This window comes from Notamacropus eugenii, chromosome 5 (assembly GCF_028372415.1).
Source record: "Notamacropus eugenii isolate mMacEug1 chromosome 5, mMacEug1.pri_v2, whole genome shotgun sequence".
In the NCBI taxonomy this organism is placed as follows: domain Eukaryota; kingdom Metazoa; phylum Chordata; class Mammalia; order Diprotodontia; family Macropodidae; genus Notamacropus; species Notamacropus eugenii.
In genome coordinates, this window is record NC_092876.1 from 126772200 (window position 1) to 126797960 (window position 25761).

A 25761-nucleotide genomic window follows, 5' to 3' on the forward strand; every position below is an offset into this window, starting at 1 on the left:
CTGTTTCACAGGAAAGAACACTGGAAACTATAAAGTTCTATAAATATGAGCTATCATTCTTGACTAACATAAGTAAGTGTAAATAAAATAAAGGGAAGTGGACCAGTCAAAGAGCAAGCATATGGAAAAACAAATGGACCCTCCAAATCCTATCCTAGTATTCATAAGACAATAATACAATCAGATGTCCTTCAGGGCATTCTTCATGGAGAATCAAGGGAAAGACATGAAAAAGAATTATCAAGGCTGAGAAGGCTTAGATGGTTTGCCATTGGCACTGGTAGAAGCAGATCACTAATGCATGAAAATATGGAAATCATATTAACAGTAAAGTTTATACTCCTTAGTGACTAAAAAGTACAATGCTGGTAGAATCTGAAGGAGTAAAAGGATAAGGTAACAGAACTATATTTCATTTTAAGAAAATGCAATACACAAAAATTCAAACTTGCAGAACAAAAAGGAGAGGAAAGGAAAAAAGATTGTACTTTAAAAGGATTCACTATAACACTCCTTTACCCAGCAAGCTATGTCTTCGTAATAAAATTTCATTTTTATAACTGTATTTTCATCATCATAATCACGATTATGATGAAGAACATAAGCAATACATATTGAAGCCCTTACTGTGGCCAGGCCCTGTGCTAAGCACAGTGTTTCTGTTTCAGGTATGAATTGGATAGATGGTTTGCATAAGAGTAACCATGTGCTTCCCCCACTTCAGGGAAGCAGGAAAAAAAAGGCAACCATCAAAACCAGAAGCTAAGAGAAGGAAAGGACAATTCTGAAACAACACTGTGGTAAGCACAAAGAGCAGCAAACTCAATCCCTGCCCTCAAGGAGCCCACATTCTAATGGGGGAGACAACATGTAAATAGTTATGTACTAACAAGATATGTCTATGGTAAATTAGGGATAATCTCTGGAGAGGTATTAGTAGTAGGAAGAGATGTTGTGAAGGTACAAGTGACAAGACTTAGTAACAGATTAGGTACGTAGAATGAATAAAAAGAGAAGTCACTGATGATGCCAACATGAACCTCAGTGGATTTATACATATGTATACATATATGTATAGAAAGGTATACATATGTATAAATGTATAAATAAAAACATAAATGGCCAAGAAAAGAAAATTTAGGCTCCTACATTAAATAATCAAGAACTGAGAGGGAAGAAAAGACTTACCTGGTGGAATATAGGCTCCTTAACTTTTAGGTAAACCTGCAAAGAGTTAAAAGAAACATGCATTAATAAAGCTCATCATAAAAGGTCCAACAATCTAATCTTCATTCACAAGTTACTGCATGCTCTATCTTACAAATGCTATTTATTTCTCAATCCTGACTTTAGACCCGACCCTCTGGGGGCAATCCAGATCAAATGAAAAATACACACAAGAAGGAGGAGTGTTGATCTCTGGGTCAGAAGATCTGAGTTTGAGTTTTGGCTCCATGATTTAATGTATGACCTTGATAAAGAAGGCATTTCCCTTCTTTGGGCCCCAGTTTTATCAGCTCTACAATAAAGGAGAAAGGCTGTTTGTTTTCTTTTGAATCAAAGAAAGGATGGGAATCTGGCAACCTAGGATTACCTCTGTCCTTAACTTGCTGTGTGATCTTGAGCAAATAACTACCTTTCTGGATCTATTTTCTTCTTTGTAGAATATGGGGGTTGGATTAGATGACCTTTCAGCCCTGAATTGATGATTTTGAGAAATTCGGTTCAACACAGTTTTTGTATCAAGTATAGGCTCCCTGATGCTTCTGAAAAAAAGCTAAATCCATTCATGGGGCAGCTAAGTGACACAGAGGATTGAGTAATGGGCTTGGAGTGAGAAAGACTCATCTTCCTGAGTTCAAATTTGGCCTCAGACACTTAGTAGCTGTGTGACCCTGGGTAAGTCACTCCACTCTCTTTGCCTTGGTTTCCTCATCTGTAAAGAAAAGCAAGCAGGAGAAGGAAATGGCAAACCACTCTAGTACCTTTGCCAGGAAAACCCCGAATGTATCCACAAAGAGTTTGACCCAACGGAAACAATTAAATAACAACTAAAATCCCTTCATGACATACATAATCTTAGATGCTTAGACAAGCTCTAGCTTGTTAATGTCTCTCTTAAAATGTGATACCCTAAACTAAGGTTAATAAAGTCTTATTTTAGATGGCATGTGACCAGCACTGAATGGAATCGGACGACGGTTTACCTCATTTTGGCCACTAGGATCCTATCCGTGTAGTCTAAGATTCTGTCAGCCTTTTTTTGGCTGCCATAGCACACAGTTGGCTCATAAAGACCTTAGAATGTGCTAAAACTGTCTAATTCAAGTGCTTTCTGGTACCCAGTACAACACAGATCTTCACCAAATGCATCCTAGAAAAAGCAATGGCATCTCTGAGAAGAATTTTATCTTTTTTGCAGGATGGTAACCTATGGTTGATATGAATTCTCTGTTCCTGAAGGAAATTAGACAATGTAAATGGCACTCATGCAATGCTTTTTAATCTTTTGGAATGACTATTTTTCCTCTTAAGCCTGGATGAAAATTATCACTTAAAGAACAAAGGGTGATAGGATTGAGAATCATCCTTCCTTTCTTCCCATAGCTTCTTGTTTTGATGGTTGTCTTTTTTTTGCCTGCTTCCCTGAAGTGGGGGAAGCACATGTTTTCTTTATGCAAACTATCTATCCAATTCATACCTGAAAGAGAATCCTCTCTACAGCTTACTCAACAAGTAGTCAGTCAGCCAATCTTCGCTCAAAGATCTCTAGCAATAGGAAATTGCCTATCTTCTAAGTCACTTCTAGACGGCTCAAGTGGTTAGGATGTTTTTTCTTTCTTTACACATATCTCATTTTATCCTCACAGCAAAACTGGGAACCAGGTACTATTATTTTCCCACTTTTACAGTTGAGAAAACTGAGGCAAACAGGTTAAGTGACTTGTACAAGGTCACATGTCTAGCATGTATCTAGCATGATCTGAATTCAGCCTTTTCTGACTTGAGGTTGTATTCTGTCCACTGTGCCACCAAACTGTGTGCTATCTGTCTACATGGCCTAAGATGGCATTATTATTATTATTATTTTTTGGTTTTCACAACATACTTTCAACTCAAATAGAGTTTGTAGTCTATTGAAACCCCTAAAATCAGATGCCCATTGAACTGGGAAATGACTAAAGGAATTGTGGCACCCAAACGTAATGAAATATTACAATGCTGTAAAAGCATGATGAATATGGAAAAATATGGAAAGACTTATATGAAGTGCAGCAAAGTGAAGAAGAGCCAGAAAGACAATGTACACAACGATTACAACAACGTAAATGGAAGAACAACAATCACAAATAACTGAAACCAATTAGGCAAAATGTAAAAGAACAAGCTTGCCAGTACAAAAGAGATATGACACCTCCCCCAGCTTCTCTGTGGAGTGGAGCTGGGGAGGGGATAACGGGAAATCCATGGATATGAGCTGTTGTGTCATTAAGACTTTTCTCAATGTTGATTGGTTTTTCTATATTTTTTCTTTTTCTTCCTTTAGAATTTTAATTCTTTGTTATAAAGACTGGTTTTCTAGGAGGAGGAAAAGAATGCAATGTAGGGGGACATCTAGATGTTATAAAAATTTTTTAAATTAAAATGAACAAAAATCTATTTTTAAAAATTCATGTTGACCTTTTTCAGACAAACAGATTTCGAGTTACTCTTCTCCCATCTTGTACTTGTGAAAATGATTCTGATGACTATAAGTATAAGACTTTTTGCGTACCCCTATTTAAAGTTCACTTTAAATGATTCAGTCCAATATTCTAGCCAGTGGATGCTGACCCTACAATGAATTATGTAACGTATTAACTACCCCTCTAGCTTTGTGTCATTTGCAATTTTGATGAATGTACTATCTATGCTTTTACCCAAGTAACTGACATAAATGTGAAGCAGGACAGGGTTAAATAAAGATCTCTGTTCAACAAACATTTACTAAGTGTCTGCTCTGTACAATGTACTGTACTAGGAACTAGGTACAAAAAGAAAAAAAAAGGAAAAGTTCTTGCTCTCAAAGAGACTTCATCACTCTAGAGGGGTTATAGCATATATAGGGACAAGGATGGGCAAGGTAGGGAATGAAAGGGACAAAGGAGAGGCCCAAACAAAGTGAACTAAGAATATTGGAGGAGGAAAAATTAATAATATCCTATAGTTTATGTTCCAGCACCTACTTTGTACCAAGGCATTGGAGGGCTTTATGAAGGAAGTAGAGAACATTTTCTCAATGCAAAATGTCTGTAACTAGAAGACAAAGACCCAAGTCTTAGAAAATAATTGCCAAAGCTTCATATTGTTGACTGCTAAAGTGGTCAAACTAAGCTCACAAAATAGCAGGGTCAGTAGGTTTTCTGAAAAGAAATACATCACTATGATATATTTAAATATGTCACTAAATATTTATACAAACCTTATGATTCTTATATTTTATAAATGATCTCATTTGAGTCAGCCCCCAAGTATTATTATCCTCATTTTTACAGACTAAGGTTCAGAGAAGGGAAATGATTTCCTTAGGATCCCAGAGAAAGAACACAACAGAGTAACATGTGGTGGTAGGCAATGGCCTAGACTGGGAGTCTGAATTCTGGGTTTAAATGACAGATCTGTCATTAAAAAAACCAAACAAAACCACCCTATTTTATTGATGTCTTCTAACTTTTTATCATCTTTATCTCAATCCTTTCTTTTAGGGTGATAAAGGAAAAAAATTTCAGGAAAATCTTGATACAGTGACTGACCTGGCACAGCGGGGTAGAACACAGGGCCTGGAGTCAAGATCTGAGTTCAAATGTAACCTCAGACACTCACTAGCTATGAGATGTGGGCAGGTCATCTGACCTCTGTCTGACTCAGTGTCCTCAACTGTTAAGTGAGAAAGTAAGAGCACCTCCTTGTATGTTATATGTTATAACGTGGTTGTTATGAGGATCAAATGAAATAATATTTGTACAGTACTTTGCCAACTTTAAGGTGCTATGACAAAGGTTATTTATATCATACCACCATCATCATTTCTACCTTTGACTTTGTAGAGGCAGATGCCCAAAAGAAGATTCCAGGGTCAGAGCATAGACGCAATTTAGTCAATTTTCTTGAATGATTCTAAGCTGAAATCCAGAAGGGCCCAAAAAGTTCACCACTCTACCAAGTATAGCAGACACCTGTTGTCTTATAACTTCTCAAACATTCCATGGTCCTACTTTTGGTTAATTTTGCTAATCTGTGTAATGTGAGGTAAAATCCAGACTTGCCTTAATTTTCATTGCTCTTGCTAATAACATTTTGGAGCACATCTTCATGTTTTCATTAATAGTTTTGATTATTTATTTATTATTAGTTTAATTATTTTGAAAACTGTTCATATCATATGATTACTTATCTATTAGATGTATTTGTTTCAAGTCCTTACATACTTTGTATATCAGACTTTCATCAGAGATACTTAATGCAAATATTTTTCCTGCTCTACCATTTCTCATTCTAACTCATTTATGCAAAAGCTTTTTACTTGTATGAAATCAAAATATTCTTTTTTTATCTTTTATGATCTCCTCTCCAGTTGTTAGTAGCTGTATGATTTTTGGCAACTTTGGTAACTTTGCCTTTCTGAGCCTTGGTTTTCCCTTCTGTTAAATGAAGGGGCTGAACTTGAGTTCTAAGATGCCTTTCAGCTTTAAATGCTATTATGCCAATGCTGTTTCCACTTAGTATTTGAATCCAAGTTCTTTGACTCCAAATTCAACATGCTATCCCCTACTGAACAATATTTAAAATGATTCATTTTCTTGCTACCAAAGAATGATTTTCACCCTCCCTCCTTTAATAAAAAAAACAAAATGAAGTACTTTTGTAACATATTTCATCTAAAGCAAGAACTGAAATCTGCACATAAAATAACTTTTCTAGCTGTAATCTCTCTAAGTTAGGTCTCTATCTTTGATCAAGAGAGATGTATTCTGCTGGCCCAGTATGAGTAGAAACTTAGGAGATGACAATGTGCCAACTCTAAATGGCAAGAAAATTACTTGGCCACATTCATAGCTCTGTAGGACACAAAACAGGACTTACTGTGGTTACTATTAAGCTGAATAGCATTAATATGAAAATCAGATGGTAATTGACTGTGTTCTTGGCCTTGAAACTTTCAAACCTAAAAGAGAAAAGAGACATATCTCAAAACCAGAATCATCATAATAAAAAGAATATTGTTTATTCTCATATTACATATTAATGGTTTGTGGCAATTAAAGAATATTTCTTTGGAAAATTACTTTACAGCTTTTAAATGGATTGGGCTTGATAAACACTGATAAGAAGACACACTGCACATGCTGGGTTAGCAGACAACCTGCTAGGCAGAGAACTGAGGTCTGGGGACAGAAAGGCAGCATCTGTTGGCTCTATAAGGGTACTGCCCTCTCTCATTTTCTGTAAGCTCTGGAAATAGAAAAGAAGAAAGGAAGCCCAGAACTCTGGGAGGATGTGTCATCAATGAGCCCTGACAATGTGTATGACCACAGAATTAAATGTGTTAGTAAGAGGATGTGCAGGAGAGCCAGGGAGACCCCTTTGTGTAGCTCTAAAGGGTCTAATTACTGGATTGTCTCCATGTGTTTTGTCCTGTGTTATACATGTCCCTGGAGCTGTTCCATAAAGCTGAAAGACCTCTTGGGGACAGAGAACATCAAAGGAAATAACATGCACACTCAATTTGATATGAAAATCTATCTTACACTACAGCAAAGTAGGGGAGAAGGGGAAAAGTGGGGTATGAAGGGGATGATAGAAGGGAGGGCAAATGGGAGGAGGGAGTAATTAGAAGTAAACACTTTTGGGGAGGGACAAGGTCAAAAGAGAATAGAATGGGGGGGCAGGACAGGATGGAGGGAAATATAGTTGGCCTTTCACAACATGACTATTATGGAAGTCTTTTGCATAATTACACATGTATAGACTATATTGAATTGCTTGCCTTCTCAGTGGGGATGGGTGGGGAGGAAAGAAGTTGCATGCAAAAACAATTCTCAACATTCGTTCCTAAAACTTTTGAGTTCCAACTTGGCAGAACTGAGAACTCACAAGTCCCCTAGAGTATACCCACCACTTGACAAAGGACTCAAAAGCCAAGTAATCAGAATGCATGGTGTCTTGGGGTGGGAGGAGGGGAGAGATGGGGAGAAAATCTGCAACTCCAAGTCTTATGGAAATGAATACTGAAAACTAAAAATAAATTAATTAAAAAAGAAGGATGGTAGACAGTGTTTCCATACCAACAAAATGATAAATGTTTGGTATATCATGGTAAAAGGGAAAGGAGGAGTAGTGGGAAAAGCATATTGTCACTGCTGCCATTACTGATAGATGAACTAGTGGGAATTCAAGATTTAGTTGTAGTCTGGAGCATGAATCTCCTTCTCCATTATTCCCACCTTGAGGAGTGGTAACAAAACCTCAAAAGATGGCAGTACTGGACTTGAAGTTAGGAGATCTTTTTTTCTTTTTAAAAAAATTTATTTATTTGTTTTTAGTTTTCAACATTCACTTCTGCATGATTTTGAGTTCTAAGTTTTCCCTCACTCTCTCCCCCACCCCCTCCCCAAGATGGCATGCAATCTGATACAGGCTATACATGTTCAATCATTTTAAATATATTTTCACATTAGTCATGATGTAAAGAAGTATGACCAACAGGAAAAAAAACATAAGACAGAAACAAAACAAACAAAAAATAGAATGCTTTGATCTGCATTCAGACTCCAGAGTTCTTTCTCTGGATGTGGATGGCATTTTCCATTCTGAATCTTTTGGAATTGTCTTAGATTCTCATATTGCTGAGAAGAGCCAAGTCTTTCAAAGTTAGTCATCACACAAGGTTGCTGCTCCTTTGTACGATATTCTCTTGTTCTCACTTCGTTCAGCATCAGTTCATATAAGTCTTTCCAGGTTTTCTGAAGCCCTCCTTCTCATCATTTCTTATGGAACAATAGGATTCCATTACATTCATATACCACAAGTTGTTCAGCCATTCCCCAGTTGATGTGCATCCCCTCAATTTCCAATTCTTGGCCACCATAAAAAGAGCTGCTATAAATATTTTTGTAGACATGAAACCTTTTTCCATTTTATTACCTCTTTGGAATACAGATCTAGAAGTGATACTGCGGGGTCAATAGGTATGTATAGTTTTATAGTCCTTTGGGCATAGTTCCAAATTGCTCTCCAGAATGTTTGCAACAGTTTACAACTCCATCAACAATGTTCCAATTTTCCCATATCTTCTCTAACATTTTTCATTTTCCTGTTTTCTTATGTTAGCCAATCTGATAAGTGTGATATGGTGCTCTACAGTTGTTTTGATTTGCATCTCTCTAATCAATAGTGATTTAGAGCATTTTTTTCATATTGCTATAGAAAGCTTTAATTTCTTCCTCTGAAAAATTCCTATTCACATTCTTTGATCATTTATCAATTGGGGAATGGAAGTCAGGAGATCTTAACTCAAATTCTAGCTCCAGCACTTATTGATTGTATGAGAATGGGCAAGTCACTTAATTTCTCTGAGTTTCAATTTCCTTATCAGTAAAAACGGGGATAATAATGCCTATACGACATACTTCCAAGGGTTGTTGTGCCCAAAGTACTACTTTCCCCCAAAAGTGACTGTAAAATTTAGAAGCTTCCCCTAAACAAATCTTTGTATGGGCATGGTGTCAAACACCAACCTGTCAGGCAGTATTTTGGTCACTCCTCTCCCTCCTCTCATGTTCTAGCTGATCAATATCCATCCTAAAACAGTTTCCAGGTTTCACAGGCATGCAACAATGAAGTCAGCATAACAGCTCTGTAGATTTTTAGTTTGGTAGTCAGTCTAATAACTCTTCTCTCCCACATTTTCCTTTGGAACTTCCCAAACAGTGAGCTAGCTCTGGTAGATTCATTATCTATGTGTATATCCCTGGAAAATATACTACCAGGTAAGTGAACTTATTGATATTTGTGAATGTTCTGACCCAGATGAGCAAATGTAGTACTGTACACCAAATCTCTGAAAGCTGCCCACTCCTTTTCTGCTCCACTATTGCTAATCATGTGTTGGTTCAGCTTTCCCTCCATGTTAGAAGTGATCTATTCTGCTCACGTTGTCTTCTGGTAGTCATCTTGCCTTGCCGCCCACACTCCTATTGAAATGTGAATGTTTAATATGGAGAAGATAAGTTTAAGATTGGTCCAGCACTGCATCACACATCGCCTTCATCACTTACACATCTTGTCTCTTCTTACAATAACAGTCTATTAAATGCCAATTTTTGCTGCAAGGGTATATCCACGACATCTTATTGTATTTGTCTTATAGCACAATAGTATTCTATTATATTTATACACCACAAATTGCTGAGTCATTCCTCAACTGATGGGCATCCCCTCAATTCCCAATTCTTTGTCACCACAAAAAGAGCTGCTATAAATGTTTTTGTACATGTGGGTCCTTTCCCACTTTTTATGATCTCTATGGGTAGGGCACCTTTTCTAGTCCCTGACTCATGCCAGGAGGTAAGTAGTGCCATTCTCAAAAAGACTGCTCAGACACCCAGGGATCTGCAAAATCCCACTGCTGCTTCTGTCCAGTGAGAAAATGACCCTATGGTCTGGGTTGCCCATGTACAGGGTTGTGACTACAGCTCCCAGAGTATATGTGCCTGCTTCTTTGTCACGTGCTTGTCGCCAGAGGGCTTTGAGGTAGGTGAAAATGGTAAAATAGTATGGGTAAAGTCTTTTGACTTGCATAAAAATTGGGTTTAAGTGAGGCAAAGTTGCTTGAAGTTGTTAGTCTCACTCTCTCTTCCACAGTCATCGAAGTCCAGTAGTGAGACAGAAGTCAAGACAACTGGTGATGGGACAGGACACAGTACATGATGTTGGCCTTTTTGATGTCTACCCAAGTTCTAAATGCTCCATAGTACCTTCTTCTGTCATCTTCATGTCTATTGGGAACAAACTGTTCTTACCATTCTGCTAGGGGAAGTCTTCACATGTTTGGGGGAGACATCCCCTTCCAACTACTGACACCTAGGTTATCCTTGACTTGGTTTAGCCCATCTGCTGAAACAGTTCCCCAGGGAGTGGTCACCGCTCATGCTTCTTGGAGCCATAAGTGAGAGTTAGGGGGCAGGTGGATACCCAAGGTACAAAGAAGTCCTAAAGAGAGTAGCCCTTACACCAGAGGTACTAGTCTTTCCTGAACACCCATACATCCCAAAGCAGGAATAATAGACTGAAAAAGTACTAAAGGGAGGAGGAGCTGGAGGTCTCAACGAGGGAGTAAGAATAGGTTTAGGAGGGGTGATACATACCCCTCCTAAAGAAAGATGGTTTAAAAATATGGTAAACTTATGAGGTATAATGCCTTCAAAGTAAAGAGGAGGGGTGAAATAGCTTAGTAAGTAAAATGCTAGATATTGCAAATACCACAGAAGCAGTGTTTTAAAGTAGCAAGAGAAAAGTCAGGTATATGTGACCAGGCACCCCTGGTACAAAGAGAGTGATTTTGAGGGCAATCAATTTTAAGATATGTCAGTTCTTTTTTAAACTGGAACTAGTTTTTGGATAACATAAATTTATATTCAGCACAAATAATACTTTTGCCAATGAAGTTCTTCAATTTCTCATCATGATGTGGAGGTGACCCTGAGCTCTTAAAGGATATATGAAACGAGGACCAACCCAGCTGCAAAAACTGTAATTTTGGGCATGGAGACTGTCTGTGTCTCTAAATGCCTAAGGGAAGAGACACTCATCACTAAGAGGTGAGACATCAGGTGATGCATTTTGGGGTCACATGAACTATAGATAGAACACTGTAGATAATGAAGTGTTCATTCAGGTGTGGAGGTACTGAAATCTATATTAGTAGCAAGAACAAGGACATCAGTAAAATCATGGAGCATACATAACACATATTTTTTCAAACGGCTTAGAGTTATGCAACTTAATCTGATATTAATGAACTATTATTTATTCATGAACGGCCCAGAGTGTGGATCTTACATTGATTAACTGTATGACTGGAGGCAAATCACACAGAGTTCTCTCTATGTAACATCTGGATGACAATTCTTGCCCTCCTGACCTCAAAAGAGAAATGCTTTAAGATATCTTATTACAAATCAAACTGCTGGGTTATCTCTCTCCTGAAATGCGAGTACTTACATGCAGTAGACAAATATACAACAGCTGTAGATCATGGGAAGTTCATCCAATAGCTACAAAAGGAAAAGACACACAAAATTTGAATAATTGCTCATGTCAAAATGAACATGATAACAATAAAAATACAGAACAACCATACCAAGTTGACCTCTGTGTGTGTGTGTGTGTGTGTGTGTGTGTGTGTGTGTGTGATAGGTAGAGGGCAACTTTGGGAGAAGATAGCATATATATCTATTGAAGTGAACATAGTAATCATCTCACTTTCCATTAAGTGTCTGTACTTTTTTAATAGTAAATAAAAATTCAGCAGTTATTACATAGAGTGCTGTGCAACGTGTTAGATAAATCCCTGCTCTCAAAAAAATTATAATTTAAAAGGGAAATATATGATAAGTAAAAAAGTGCAATACAAAATGGAACATAAGGACACAAGAGGAAAAAAAAACATTAGGCAAAGTCTAAGGAAAAAAATTTTACTGGAAAAATCAGGGAAGACTTCATGGAGGACATCCCATTTGAGCTGGGTCTTAAAGAATGCTTATGATTTGAATCAGTGGAGAGTGCTGTAGAGGAAAAAAGCCTGAGGAAAAGCACAGAGTTAGGAGTACGTGAGGCATATATAGGAGGAAGAAAAGTAGACCACTTCCCCTGGAAATTCAAGCACATGGAGGAGAGTAGTTTATGATAAGACTAGAAAGGTAGAATGGTGCTTGATTAGAAGCTTTAGAGTTGAAAGGGAACTTAGAGATCCATCTTGATCCATCCAGCAGTCAAATATGCTGCTCACAATACTCCTGAATGCAGAACCAGATTAACATGTAACTGGGAAATATTTAACAAAATAAATAAAAATGTAATGGAATACAGATAATATTAATGTGTTTTTCTAAGTCAGTATGCAGTTAGAACACGTCCTCTTATTTTTATTTGAGTCTGACAACATTCATCTAGAGTCTCAATTCTAGAGTGGGTTCTCAATGTAGACTATTGGTGGGGGAGGCAGCTCAAAACTATTTTCATAGCAAAGAGTAATAATGATATTTAAGCCCAGATTTTCTGACTTCAAATTTAGTGCTCTATTCATTATACCATGCTGAGAGCCTGGGATGCCAGGGGAGGAAATGAGACCTTAATTCAATAAGCAAAAAAGAACTACTGAAATGTTTCGAGCTATGCACAAGGAAGATTAGTCATCACACACTACAGATGGATTGGAATAGTGAGAAAATGGAGGCAGGCAGACCTGTTAAAAGGCTACTTGCAATACTGTCATAATAGAGTTGAAAGGGACCTTAGAAATCAACTGTAGCCCAGGGAGAACAGTTAGATGGGTGGTAATGAGAGTTTACACTAGGGTGATGGCTATAAGATCAGAAAGGGAGTGATCACAGCAGTATTAGTTTTATGGACGTGGCAAAATGTCCATGTATGTATGGGATGTAGGGAGACAGGGCAATCCATGGGGGAACATAAACAGAGTCCTCTACATCAGAGGTGACAAACACACAGCCAGGCCTTGTGGTCCTGCAATATTCCTGAGTGTGCTAGGACCAGAGTAAAACACAATTGCAAAATATTTAACAAAATAACATAGAGAAAACTAATTTGTGGTTTTCTAAGTCCAAATGAGGCCAGTTTAGTGGCTGCTATTTCTGAGTTTGACAATCACTGCTCTATAATTAATCTTAAGGACATAAGTTAAAGAAACATTAAAATAATTAACCACAAAGAGCAACTTTTTAAATAATAAAGTTTAGATATCACCTAATGACATTTATGTAGACACAACCTCCCAAAGTTTATTTAATTATTAAAATAAAGTAAAAATAAAGAGATAATCTAGGAAGTCAACAGAATAAAAGTACCTGAACCTTTGTGAAATGAAAAGCTCTAATATAAGAAAAAATAGATTCACAATTTATTCTTTCCTTATCATACTCTTAATTTGGTAGAAAAATGTTTATGAAAGTTAAATTAAAGATTTTTTTAATGAGCGGCTTGGAAGCTACAATGAAAATTGAATAAAATTTTTGTTCCAAGGAGGAAAAAGATAATTTTCTTATGTTTGATAGCAATGTTAATATGCATAACAAATAAATGCCTTAACAAATAAACTTAATTTACTAAATAAAAATACTTTAAAGTAGTACCTCTCAATAAAGACCAATAAAAGTATATTTAAAATAGCATTCTAAATACAGTAAAGAGAATTTCCCTTTCTCTTTATTTTGTCCTTCAAGGATTTATACAGAGTATCCCAAATAGCTGGAAAGTGCAGCATGAGATACCTTGCAATTGTAGTCCATAGAGAGAGACTTAAAATTAAGATGATAGGATGTTTTCCTTTTATTAAAAGAAATTCTTTTTTATGATGAACTTCACAATTAACAGCAAACATGAACACTTTAGCCTTCAAATATAATGGTTTTGCTGCCCTCTGGTAGAAGTGCAGAGGTCATATTATTGGCCTTTACTCTGCCCTGAACCTCTCCAGAACTGTCAAGTTTAGATGTTTAAAGGCCACCAGAATATAGCTAATCTTTGGCCAGCCAACAGCAAGCTGCCCCTCCAATTCCATCATAGAAATTTCTATTTTCTAAAATTTTAATAATAAGTATACACTTATTTAACACACAAAAAGTGTGTGTGGGGTTTGTTTTGTTTTTGTTACAGCAACTCATAAATCCATCTATGAAAGTGTAGTAATGTTACTGAAAATCTCATCATGGGTTATTTTGAATATTTATATGTGTTTCTCTAAAATGATCTTCCCAGGTGATATAGTCTTCTGTGTTTTCCTGTAAAGAGGTAGATGCTACTAGACACAAGAATACAGAAAGGCCTTTTGTAAAAGGAAAGATAATTCAAATTCTGACCACTGAGTAATACTGCCAGTTGTCTTTGTGACTTACAGAAACCTGCCTCATTTCTTTTAAGAGTTTACTCCCCAATTTGTACATCAACTCTTGAATATGCTTCTCTTCTACCATTACAGATCCAGTGAGGTATATGGGGTGTTCAGAGAAGACTAGCACCTCTGGTAGCAGGGCTTGCTGAGCCCTTTTCAGATCCCTTGCTCATCCACCTTTGGAGTCTGCTTACTTTCAATTATGGTTCCAAGAAGTTGTAGCATGCTCTGCAGACACAGCCTGGTAAAACCATCTTGGCAGAAAAGTTAAACCAGGTTTGAGAGAGATCAATGGGCCTCAAACTTGGTGATCTGGAGGGTGTCTACCCCAAGCATGTGAAGACTTCCCTTGGCAGAATGGGAGGATGTGAACAATTTGTTCCAACAACCTCAAAGGCAGCTAAAGTAGGCACTGTGGAGAACTTCGAGCTTGGTCAGACATCAAAGATATCAAGGTCATCCACTGCATCCCTGGTCACTGCCAGTCATCTTAACTTTCTGTATTGCCATTGGACTTCAATGACACTGGAAGACAGAGTAAGGCTGATAACTTTGTACAACTCTGTCTTACTGAAATCCAATTCACAAACCAGTTAAGACACCACCCTGTGACATCATGAGCCCTCTTTGAAAACGAAGAACAAACAGAGATCTAGTGTCTTCCAGATAACCTCAGTGACATGTGCAGAATCTTCCCGGTAAAACCTAGTGTGGCTTTAGTCATTAGGATCTACAACATTAAAAAGGCCACCCTGAATGTTACAGAAAACAATACAGGTTTTAGAATGAATCAATCTGGGTCTGCCTGATTTTGAGCATCACATGGGCCTTTTATCTCTTACTCTGCACCACCGATATAGAAATGGAAGGATTAAGGATTAGTTTATATTTTTCTTTGTTACATGAGTTGTCCAGGAAAAACAGTTCATCATCTAGTGACCAACCTGCTGGTAAAGTTCCTCTTAATCCTCAGTTAGCCTAGTTCTCAAAGGCTCAAACAATTTGTTCTGAGGACCATACGCAATATGCAAAGTCCTTCCAAGATGATGGTAGAATCTGCCATAGTTTGTATTCCATTCACATAGCCTTCAAGACTCCAGGGTCCTTTATGTCACAATCATACTTTGAGATAAGACATCTGCAAGAAAATTCTACAAAAAAACTTGATGGTTCCTAATCTAATCGACATATGACAATATTTGGCAATAACTTCAGTATAAAATTGGGTATGGGGAGAATGGCAAACAATATGTTTGAAAATATGACTCATAATTAAGAAACAGAAAATGCCAAAAGTTTATGACTAGTCAGAAACTTCAAACCTAAGCACCATTACTATTTTCAAGAGTCAGAAAATGCCAGACATAGTGATCACTGAATAATATAAAAAAGAAAAATGAACTATATGACAGACATGAAACAGGGAATTATTTCTGAATCAGTTGTCTAGGTGCTATAAGGCTATCAACTTATTAGACTAAAGATCAAAAGCAACATCAGATTAGAAGAAAAGATACAATGAAGATATGAAATATATAATTATAACAGATTCAATTTGTTCTAGTGAATATTAATGATTCAGAAAAAGTAGCTGTTGTTCAGTCATGTCCAACTTTTCATGACCCTATCTGGGGTTTTCTTGGCAAAGATACTGCCAGTGGTTTGCCATCTCCTCCAGCTCATTTTACAGACAAGGAAACTGAAGCAAATAGGGTTAAATGAATTATCCAGGGTCAGACAGCTAGTGAGGACACATTTGAACTCAGGTCCTCCTGACTCTTGGCCTAGCACTCTATCCACTATGCTACCGAGTTGCTCTAGGAAAAGGAGAGATAAATGCTAAGATATCAGTAAGGCCTACTATAGTTCCTTATGAGATTTAAATTGTTAGCCATTGACATAATGATGAATATAAAGAGCCTATAAACTTCCTTGATGTATGACCACTCTCTAAGCCAAGAAGAGGAACATGGAAGCCCATAGTAAGTGCTGCATTAGAATATAAAATAATTTTCAAAAATTAATGGAGAAAGATGGCAGAAGATTCTAAGTAGTGTGACCTAAAAAGTTCCCAGCAAATGGTGATGGAGTAAAAAACAGTGTCTGTAGAAGTCTTGATATGAGACCAAGTTATGCCAAATCATTCCAAAGGCACTAAAAGATAACACTGGGTAAAGGGCAACGAAATAGAATAATTACATTACTATTTATATAACAAACTGTTTTCATCATTGGTGGCAGAAGAACCACCACATTTGGACTCTAAAAAAATACTGTCTCTGATGTGCTGCATGAAGAAAATGAAATGGCATAAAAGAGGGGAGAAATAGGAAGATGGACCAGGCAAAATACTCAAGAAATCCATGTTAAAAATGTGAAAGCACTGAGGGACTGACTTTCAAGATTATCTGATTAAGAGCTTAATACTGAAATGCTGGAAAAATTATGGATAACATTACTATTGAAACAGACATTAGAAAGGATATAAATAACTACTAGCCCTCATGCCTACTGTTATAATCTATAAAATTATTATGACAATGACCTATGTACATACTGATGGAAATAGGAAAAGAGAACAGGCATGAATGATTTCTTACAACAGACATCTTTTCTGCCACATGAATGACTGAAAAGGTGCACACAGAATATATTATTGTGTTTGTGGTTTGTTGGCTTAAAAAAAATCCCACCTCGTTTTGACTTAATAGAGCAAATACAGCCTTAAAAGTTTTTAAACAAAACGCTTCTACCGTGCATATTAAGATGACACAAGATTCCTAGACAAGAAAGAAAATTATGTTTGATGGGTCTACGATTATTCATGTCAAGTGAGGTATAGAATAGTGAGATGTATTCTGGGAAAGTGTTTGCCACTGTTATGGATGAAGGCCAGAAAGAATTGCAAATGGTAGAGGTATTCCTTGTAGAAAGTGAGGACCTCCAGCCCCTCTTATTTGTGAATGACATTCTAATCAAGTCTCTAAAGACTATAAGTTGTAGAGAAGGTACTGACCTACATGGATAGAAGAAGTTTTCACACCTAGAGTTTCCTATACCTGTGTCAACTGCATCAAATCAAAGAACACTGCAGAGATGCTTTAATGAGATCTATATCTACTTGAAGCATTTAGTTTACCTTCACAGGAAAAACAAAACAAAAACAAGTAAGCGAAGTATGCCTCCTGTCCACATTCTAATAACAAACATTCATTAAGCATCTACTATATTGTCATGGTTTTCTTTGAGAACAAAGGCCAAATGACAACCTGTGAGTAGTCTGAGCTGCCTGAATGGGGACCCAGCTGGCCAGTTCCAGTTGGCCAACTCAGTCCATTCCATCCTCTGCTCTCCTCTCTTCTTCCTTTACCTGAGGATGTTCTGCCCAAAGGAAGGTAAATTTGATGGCTGAAAGCTACCTAGTTAACTTGGGGTTTACTGGCTAGATTTCTTTAGATTTCATTCTCAAAGATCAAGCCTTAAACCCAATTCACTGTCGATCTTATGTACTGGACAACAATAAGTCCCTGCCCAAGCACCACTTAATGGTTATTTTTGGGCCCTCCTGGCTCCAAGTGAATGTAAATAGGAACTATTTCTCTTTTGGCAGTAACCCTGAGGATCTTCCCCTCCCAGTTTTTTTTCTTTTTAAATTTATTATTTATTTATTTGACATTCATTTTAACAAAATTTTGGGTTACAAATTTTCTCCCCTTTTATCCCCTCCCCCCACCAAACACCAAGCATTCTAATTGCCCCAATGACCAATCTGCTCTCTCTTCTATCATCCCTCTCTGCCCTTGTCTCCATCTTCCTTTTTGTCCTGTAGGGCCAGATAACTTTCTATACCCCTTTACCTGTATTTCTTATTTCCTAGTGGCAAGAACATTACTCGACAGTTGTTCCTAACACTTTGAGTTCCAACTTCTTTACTTCCCTCCCTCCCCACCCCTTCCCTTTGGAAGGCAAGCAATTCAACAGAGGCCAAATCTGTGTAGTTTTGCAAATGACTTCCATAATAGTTGTGTTGTATAAGACTAACTATATTTCCCTCTATCCTATCCTGTCCCCCATTACTTCTATTCTCTTTTGATCCTGTCCCTCCCCATGAGTGTCAACCTCAAATTGCTCCCTCCTCCCCATGCCCTCCGTTCCATCATCCCCCCCACCCTGCTTATCCCCTTATCCTCCACTTTCCTGTATTGTAAGATAGGTTTTCATACCAAAATGAATGTGCATTTTATTCCTTCCTTTAGTGGAATGTGATGAGAGTAGACTTCATGTTTTTCTCTCATCTCCCCTCTTTATCCCTCCACTAATAAGTCTTTTGCTTGCCTCTTTTATGAGAGATAATTTGCCCCATTCCATTTCTCCCTTTCTCCTCCCAATATATTTCTCTCTCACTGCTTGATTTCATTTTTTTAAGATATGATCCCATCCTCTTCAATTCACTCTGTGCACTCTGTCTCTATGTGTGTGTGCGTGTGTGCATGTGTGTGTGTGTAATCCCACCCAGTACCCAGATACTGAAAAGTTTCAAGAGTTACAAATATTGTCTTTCCATGTAGGAATGTAAACAGTTCAACTTTAGTAAGTCCCTTATGACTTCTCTTTGCTGTTCACCTTTTCATGCTTCTCTTCATTCTTGTGTTTGAAAGTCAAATTTTCTTTTCAGCTCTGGTCTTTTCATCAAGAATGCTTGAAAGTCCTCTATTTCACTGAAAGACCAATTTTTCCCCTGAAATATTATACTCAGTTTTGCTGGGTAGGTGATTCTTGGTTTTAGTCCTAGTTCCTTTGACTTCTGGAATATCCTATTCCATGCCCTTCGATGCCTTAATGTAGAAGCTGCTAGATCTTGTGTTATCCTGATTGTATTTCCACAATACTTGAATTGTTTCTTTCTAGCTGCTTGCAATATTTTCTCCTTGACCTGGGAACTCTGGAATTTGGCCATAACGTTCCTAGGAGTTTCTCTTTTTGGATCTCTTTCAGGCGGTGTTCTGTGGATTCCTTGAATATTTATTTTGCCCTCTGGTTCTAGAATCTCAGGGCAGTTTTCCTTGATAATTTCATGAAAGATGATGTCTAGGCTCTTTTTTTGATCATGGCTTTCAGGTAGTCCCATAATTTTTAAATTGTCTCTCCTGGATCTATTTTCCAGGTCAGTTGTTTTTCCAATGAGATAGTTCACATTATCTTCCATTTTTTCACTCTTTTGGTTTTGTTTTGTGATTTCTTGGTTTCTCATAAAGTCATTAGCCTCCATCTGTTCCATTCTAATTTTGAAAGAACTATTTTCTTCAGTGAGCTTTTGAATCTCCTTTTCCATTTGGCTAATTCTGCTTTTGAAAGCATTCTTCTCCTCATTGGCTTTTTGAACCTCTTTTGCCAATTGAGTTAGCCTATTTTTCAAGGTGTTATTTTCTTCAGCATTTTTTTGGGTCTCCTTTAGCAGGGTGTTTACTTGTTTTTCATGCTTTGCTTGCATGTCACTCATTTCTCTTCCCAGTTTTTCCTTCACCTCTCTAACTTGATTTTCAAAATCCTTTTTGAGCTCTTCCATGGCCTGAGCCCATTGAGTGGGCTGGAATACAGAAGCCTTGACTTCTGTGTCTTTCCCTGATGGTAAGCATTGTTCTTCCTCATCAGAAAGGAAGGGAGGAAATACCTGTTCCCCAAGAAAGTAACCTTCTATAGTCTTATTTTTTTTCCCCTTTTCTAGGCATTTTCCCAGCCAGTGACTTGACTTCTGAATATTTACTTCACACCCATTTCGCCTCCAGATCCTCCCAGCCAGTGCTTGGGGTCTGAGATTCAAATGCTGCTTCCCAGCCTCAGGGCTTTTGGTGGGGGCGGGGCTGCTATTCAGTGTGTGATTAAGTTCAGGTGCTCAGGTGGGGGCAGGGCCACCTCACAGGCTCAGTTCCCTCAGGGGGCTTATGCAGAGACCTTCAACAATGGATCCAGGCTCCTGCCTGCTTGAGGAGCCCTGGTCTGCCGCTGCCTCAGCTGCTGCCTCCCTAGGGGGCCTGAGTTATGGGGGCACCCCACTCCCCTCTCGACCCACCAAAGAGACCCTCTCACCGACCCCCGTCACCTGTGGGTGGAGGGACCTGCGCGGCTGCTGGAGATCCCGTCCCTGAAGCCCGCTCGGATCTATTTCTCTCGGTGCCGCGGCCGCGGCAGGGCTGTGCTTGGCTCCCGTGGCGCGAAGGACCTTTTGCGAGAGGTTTGCAGGTCCCTCTGGAACAGAAATCTCCTTCGCTCCACTGTTCTGTGGCCTCTATTGCTCCAGAATTCGCCATGAGTTCCTTTTTACAGATGTTCTATGGGCTGTGGGTTTGGAGCTATGTGTATGTGCGTCTTTCTACTCCGCCATCTTGGCTCCGCCCCCCCAGTTGTTTTTTTTAAAAATATTCACTGAATGGGCAGTGTTTTACTCAAAGTGAGAACCTAAAAAGACCTTAGCTTATAAGACCCAAGATGTCTCACTGCATCCTGGGTCATCTTCATTGTCCTGATCAATCAATATCTGGCCACTGGACCCAGATGGCTCTGGAGGAGAAAGTGAGGCTAGTGACCTTGAATAACCCTCCCTCCCTCAAATCAAAGTCAATTGTAAATCATGTCATCATCTCTCTGATGTCACGGTCCTCTTCAAGAATGAAGGACAAACCACAACTATGGACCAGGCACTGTGCTAAGTGTTAGGGATACAAAGATAAAAATGAACCTTTCCTGCCTTCAAGGAGGTTACATTCTAATAGAGGAGACAACATGTATATATGTAGTTCTATACAAGATAGAGATTGAGTAGATACAAGGTAACCTTAAAGAACACCAGCAGCTGGAGGGATCAGGTAAGGTCTCTTATAGAAGGAGGCATCTGAGATTAGTCTTGAAGGAAACCAGATATGCAGTGAGATGGACAACTAAATGAGTCAGTCCATCAACACATGTATTTGGATAGAAAAAGCAGGCAGATAAATAATGAGCAGAGATTTGAATAGGAGAGTAGGTGAAACTCTATTTGGAACATTATATTATACTTTTAATGATCCCAACCTTCTCTATGAAACAAAAAAAGCTTTTTTTGAGGGGGACACCAATACTTTTTTGCATGTAATATATATGGCTACAAGTTGAGGAATACCATTACCTCTAAGAACCAGAATTCTGGGTGACCCAAGGTGCAACAGAGAGACCCAGAGTGGGTATAAATTGGCTGCAACAACTTACTAGTGTTGACTTGTGCAGCAAAAATCATTCAGATCAAGTACGATTAGAAAAGGAGGGAGAAAAGGAGAGAGATATGTCATCTAGTAAGATCAAGGGATAATAGATGGAGAGACTAGAATGCTGGCTGTGTTCATAACCCTGTGATATTTAAAGCTCTGGAATAAATCTTCCAGTGAATGGGGCAGATTCTTTGTTGTATTTTAGGGAAGATATGTGCAAGGGTATAGATGGGTTGCAATCAGTATAACACGAGAAAGTATCTAGATTGATTAGATCATGGATTCATTCAATGAAGTATACCCTTACAAAGTAATTTTACAGTTACAGGGCTAAAGTCCTAGGAATACCAATGAGGTCAAATATGCCTCATTTTTAGTCCTGTGCAGCTCCTTTCAGCTACACAGAGACAGAGGTAAGCTAGTAGAAAAGGAAGAAAATTATGAATCACATGGTTTGTAGACTATCCATAAACTTAACATGACTGTACTTTAAATGTGATAATTAGACTGATAATTAGACATGCTTCAAGAGGAGCTGAATCTTTGTAATTCTGACATTCATGCTATTAAAAAAACCAAAGCAAAGAAGGAAATGATAGCTAAATGCAAAGAAGGGTCACGGGTATCTTTTGGAGAGGCAGGGGAAGAAGCTAGCAGATTTTATTTCATATATTCAAAGGCACAAGAAACATTATTTTATGAGATTAGCAGTAATAGGTGATGTAGCACTGAGGATAAGAAATTACACAGGGCCATGAAAATAATTAATGTATAAGTACCACCATCAGTTGCTGTGAACTGAGAAGGAGAAAAGTTCTATGAAGAACTTGATAATACCCTCAAATTAAAAAAAACATATACTCTGATACTCAGAGTCTTCAATGTGATGGAAAAAGCTGAGGATGGTAAGAAGTATATAGAAAAGAAGGAAAAAGAAGAGATATTAAAGACTTGTAGGTAACAAAGAAGCCCCAAACTTTTAAATCATAAACACTTTTTTTTTGAGAAAAGAAGTGATGACCATTCAAAATGGTGAGCACATCACAAAAAATGAAATGGACATTTTAACTGACAGGAAAAGATTTGCTATTTATATAGGATGCTACTCCTGAATCAGATGTATATAGTTAGAACACTCACTTTTTGGAGCAAATATCAGAATTAGTAAAAAAGCAAGAAGAAAGAATAATGAAAAAAGACATAGCATATAAAATTGAAAACAACTCAATCCTAGATTACTTAGACAATAACCAGCAATAAGAAATGTGAAATGGTCTCCAAAATTTACAATGCTACCAGTCTTTTACAAAAAACAAAACAAAACCCTTTTGATAAAAGTTAAATGGTATAAATATAATGCCACAACAAAAGTGAAAGGGTCCAGGAAGGAATAAAGGAAAAAAGGAAGAAAAAAAGGAAGGAAAAAGCATTTATGTAGAACCTACTATGTGCCAGGCACTGTGTTAATGCTTTACAAATATTATCTCATTTAATCCTCACAGCCCTGAGAGGTAAGTGTTACAATCGAGGAAACTGAAATAGACAGAGGTCAAGTGACTTGGTCAGAGGTCACATAGCTAGGAAGTTTCTGATGAAAGATTTGAACTCAAGTCTTACTGACTAGAGGCTCAGATCTTAATTCATTGTACTGCCTTGCTGCCCAGAATGTGCTTTAGTCAGAGGACATATAACTTGGTTGCCAAGTAGAGAGAGATAGAGGCCAAAGTCAAGGCAGATTTAAAATAAATTTTGTTTATAAAATTTTAAAATGAAGGATGATGCATGACTAAGAGTAGTATTGTCTCAAAAAGTAAAGTAATTGAGGGTAAACTCAGTTTAAAGGAAGCTTTGCAAGTTATCCAACTAAGCAAACTCATCCCAAGAGCAATGAAGGATGAAAACAGAAGAAAGCAAGAAAATAGAAAAATGGAAAAGATCTGTAAAGATTACTATAACAAACTAATTTCACCAACAAAGGAAGAACAGTAGAAGCAGCACCATATTTGAACCCTAATATTACAATGTGATTGTGTTCATAGGGTAGGAAAAAATAGTACCCTCCCCCCTCAAAAAGAAGACAGGAAATGCAGCTAAATTAGACTAAATGCATATTGAGAAGAATCATGCTGCACAAGATGCAATTGTGCTACATCTTCCAAACAAGAATATAAACAGTGCTCCCTTTGTCTTTTTTTGCTTTTCTTGATTCCTATATTTTATGTCAAATTTTCTATTCAGCTTTGGTCCTTTCACCAGGAATGCTTGGGAGTCCTCTACTCAATTAAAGATGCATTTTTTTCCTCACCTGGATTACACTCCATTTTTCTGGGTGGGTTATTCTTAGTTGTAAGCATAGATTCTTTACTTTCTGGATTATCATATTCCAAGTTCTCTGCTCTTTGATTCTAGTGACTGCTAAATCTTGTGTAATTCTGACTGAGGCATCACAGTACTTAAAATCTTTCTTTCTGGCTGCTTGCAGTATTTTCTCCTTAAACTAGGAACTCTGAATTTTGGCTTTAATATTCTTGAGAATTTTCATTTTGGAGTTTCCTTCAGGAGTGACTGACAGGTTCTTTCAATTTCTACTTTGCCTTCTGGTTCTAAGAGATCTAGGCAGTTTTCTTTTATATATATATTTTTAATATGATGTTTGGGCTCTTCTTTGCTCATGGTTTTCAAGGTAGTTTAATGATTCTTAAATAATCTCTCCTTGATCTCTTTTCTGGGTCAGTTGTTTTTCCCATATTTCCTATTTTCTTCTGTTTTTTCCAGTCTTTTGATTTTGTTTTACTATTTCTTGATGTCTCATGGAGCAATTAACTTCTATTTAGTCAATTATAATTTTTAAGGGGTTATTTTCTTCAGTAAGCTTTTCAACCTCTTGCTCCAAGGTGTTAATTCTCTTTTCATTTGTTTTCTCATAGTTCTCATATCCTGTTATCTCCCCTAATGCTCTCATATGCTTATAGATGTTTTTGAGTCATTTTCTTCTGAGTTTGTGTCTTAAGCTTTCCTGTTGTCAAGATATCTCTTTATGATGGAACTATTTTTTATTTACTCATTCTTCTAGCTTCTTGACTTTGGACTTTATGTTAGTGCTGGCTCTACATACTTCAGGAGTGGTTGAGGTGGGAAGGGAAATGTCTGGCTTGAGCTTCTGCCCTCTTATAACCCACTGTTTTCACAGCTCTTGCTGGGAGTCTGCAAGCTTTTAATGCTACCAAAATGATGTGATCTGGGATGAGGTCTGTTCAGACCCTTTGAGTATGACCTCTTTAAGTTCTTGACTCGGTTTGGGTCTGTTGGCTTAACCCTGACGAGGAATATCAGTAGACTGCTACTGGACTAAGCCACTACTAGCTAACTGACAGGCTCTTTAGGTTCAGAGCAACTGAACTAAAGGCTCTTCTTTAATCTGGGATTCCTGTTCTGGTTATTCCACTGAAGGCTTCAACACAACTTCAACATTGAATTCCTATTCTGCTCCTGGGATCAGAGCCAAACTCTAAATATTTGCTTCTGAAATTTATTTGTTGCTCAGTACACAATAGAGCCCATGCTGTCCCCTGGGATCATCTTCACTCAAGATCTTTCTCCTAGCACTGTGTAGTGAGTGACTGACCTACCAGATGGCACCTGTTCCTATCCTTGCTCACAGATCTCTTTCTGGCTTCCTGCCCTGGGGCTCAGTCTCAGTCCTCTTTTAGTTCCTGGGTGTCAGAATGCTCTGTGAAAAGTGTGGTCCTGCCAAATCTTGTCCTGTGTCCATGGACCTTGCTTTCTGTTTCCCTAAGACTCCCTGGGTCAGAAAAGTTACTCATTATGACACTTTTGGGTTTTATTCATCACAATTATGGTCTACTGCATTTTCTAGATCTTTGTGGAACAGATTTAATGGGGTAGTATGCTATATTGCCATTAAATACTCTATCATCTTGACTGTGCCTCCAGAGAACAACTGTGAAAGTGTTTTAGGGTCAATATGCAAGGAATCTAAGGGGAGAAGATACTAAAGTAGTAGAAAAAACTTTGGACCATATCAATACCAAAAAAGACAAAACAGAGAAGATCAGCAACTACTTAACTATACATACACACATACACCCCCCTACACACATACTCTTCCAACTATGTAACATTTTTGTATGAGTCATCTATATAGAGATGAAGGGAATCCTTGCTGGGGTATTAACAGGGCACAAGGAGGCTTTCAAAGCTACATACACCAATGGACCACTTCTTTACCATATAAATTATTTTTTCTTTGTCTCTTTAATACCTAGTATAGTGTCTAGCATATAGTAGGATCTAAATAAATGCTTGTTAATTTCTTGAAAGACGTTGAGA

The 25761-nt window shown here is 37.8% G+C and overlaps 1 protein-coding gene across 5 annotated transcripts in view; it reads right to left on the reverse strand.

The window, feature by feature from the left end:
- ACER3 (alkaline ceramidase 3) overlaps positions 1 to 25761 on the reverse strand; it is a 184555-nt gene that overhangs the window by 27855 nt on the left and 130939 nt on the right. For all 5 annotated transcript variants that reach the window (XM_072610777.1, XM_072610781.1, XM_072610778.1 and 2 more), the window contains 3 exons: positions 11263 to 11315; positions 6124 to 6205; positions 1189 to 1224 (listed from right to left, as the gene is read on the reverse strand). In XM_072610777.1, coding sequence (XP_072466878.1) covers positions 1189 to 1224; positions 6124 to 6205; positions 11263 to 11315 — 171 coding nt within the window. The remainder of the gene's footprint in view (positions 1 to 1188; positions 1225 to 6123; positions 6206 to 11262; positions 11316 to 25761) is intronic.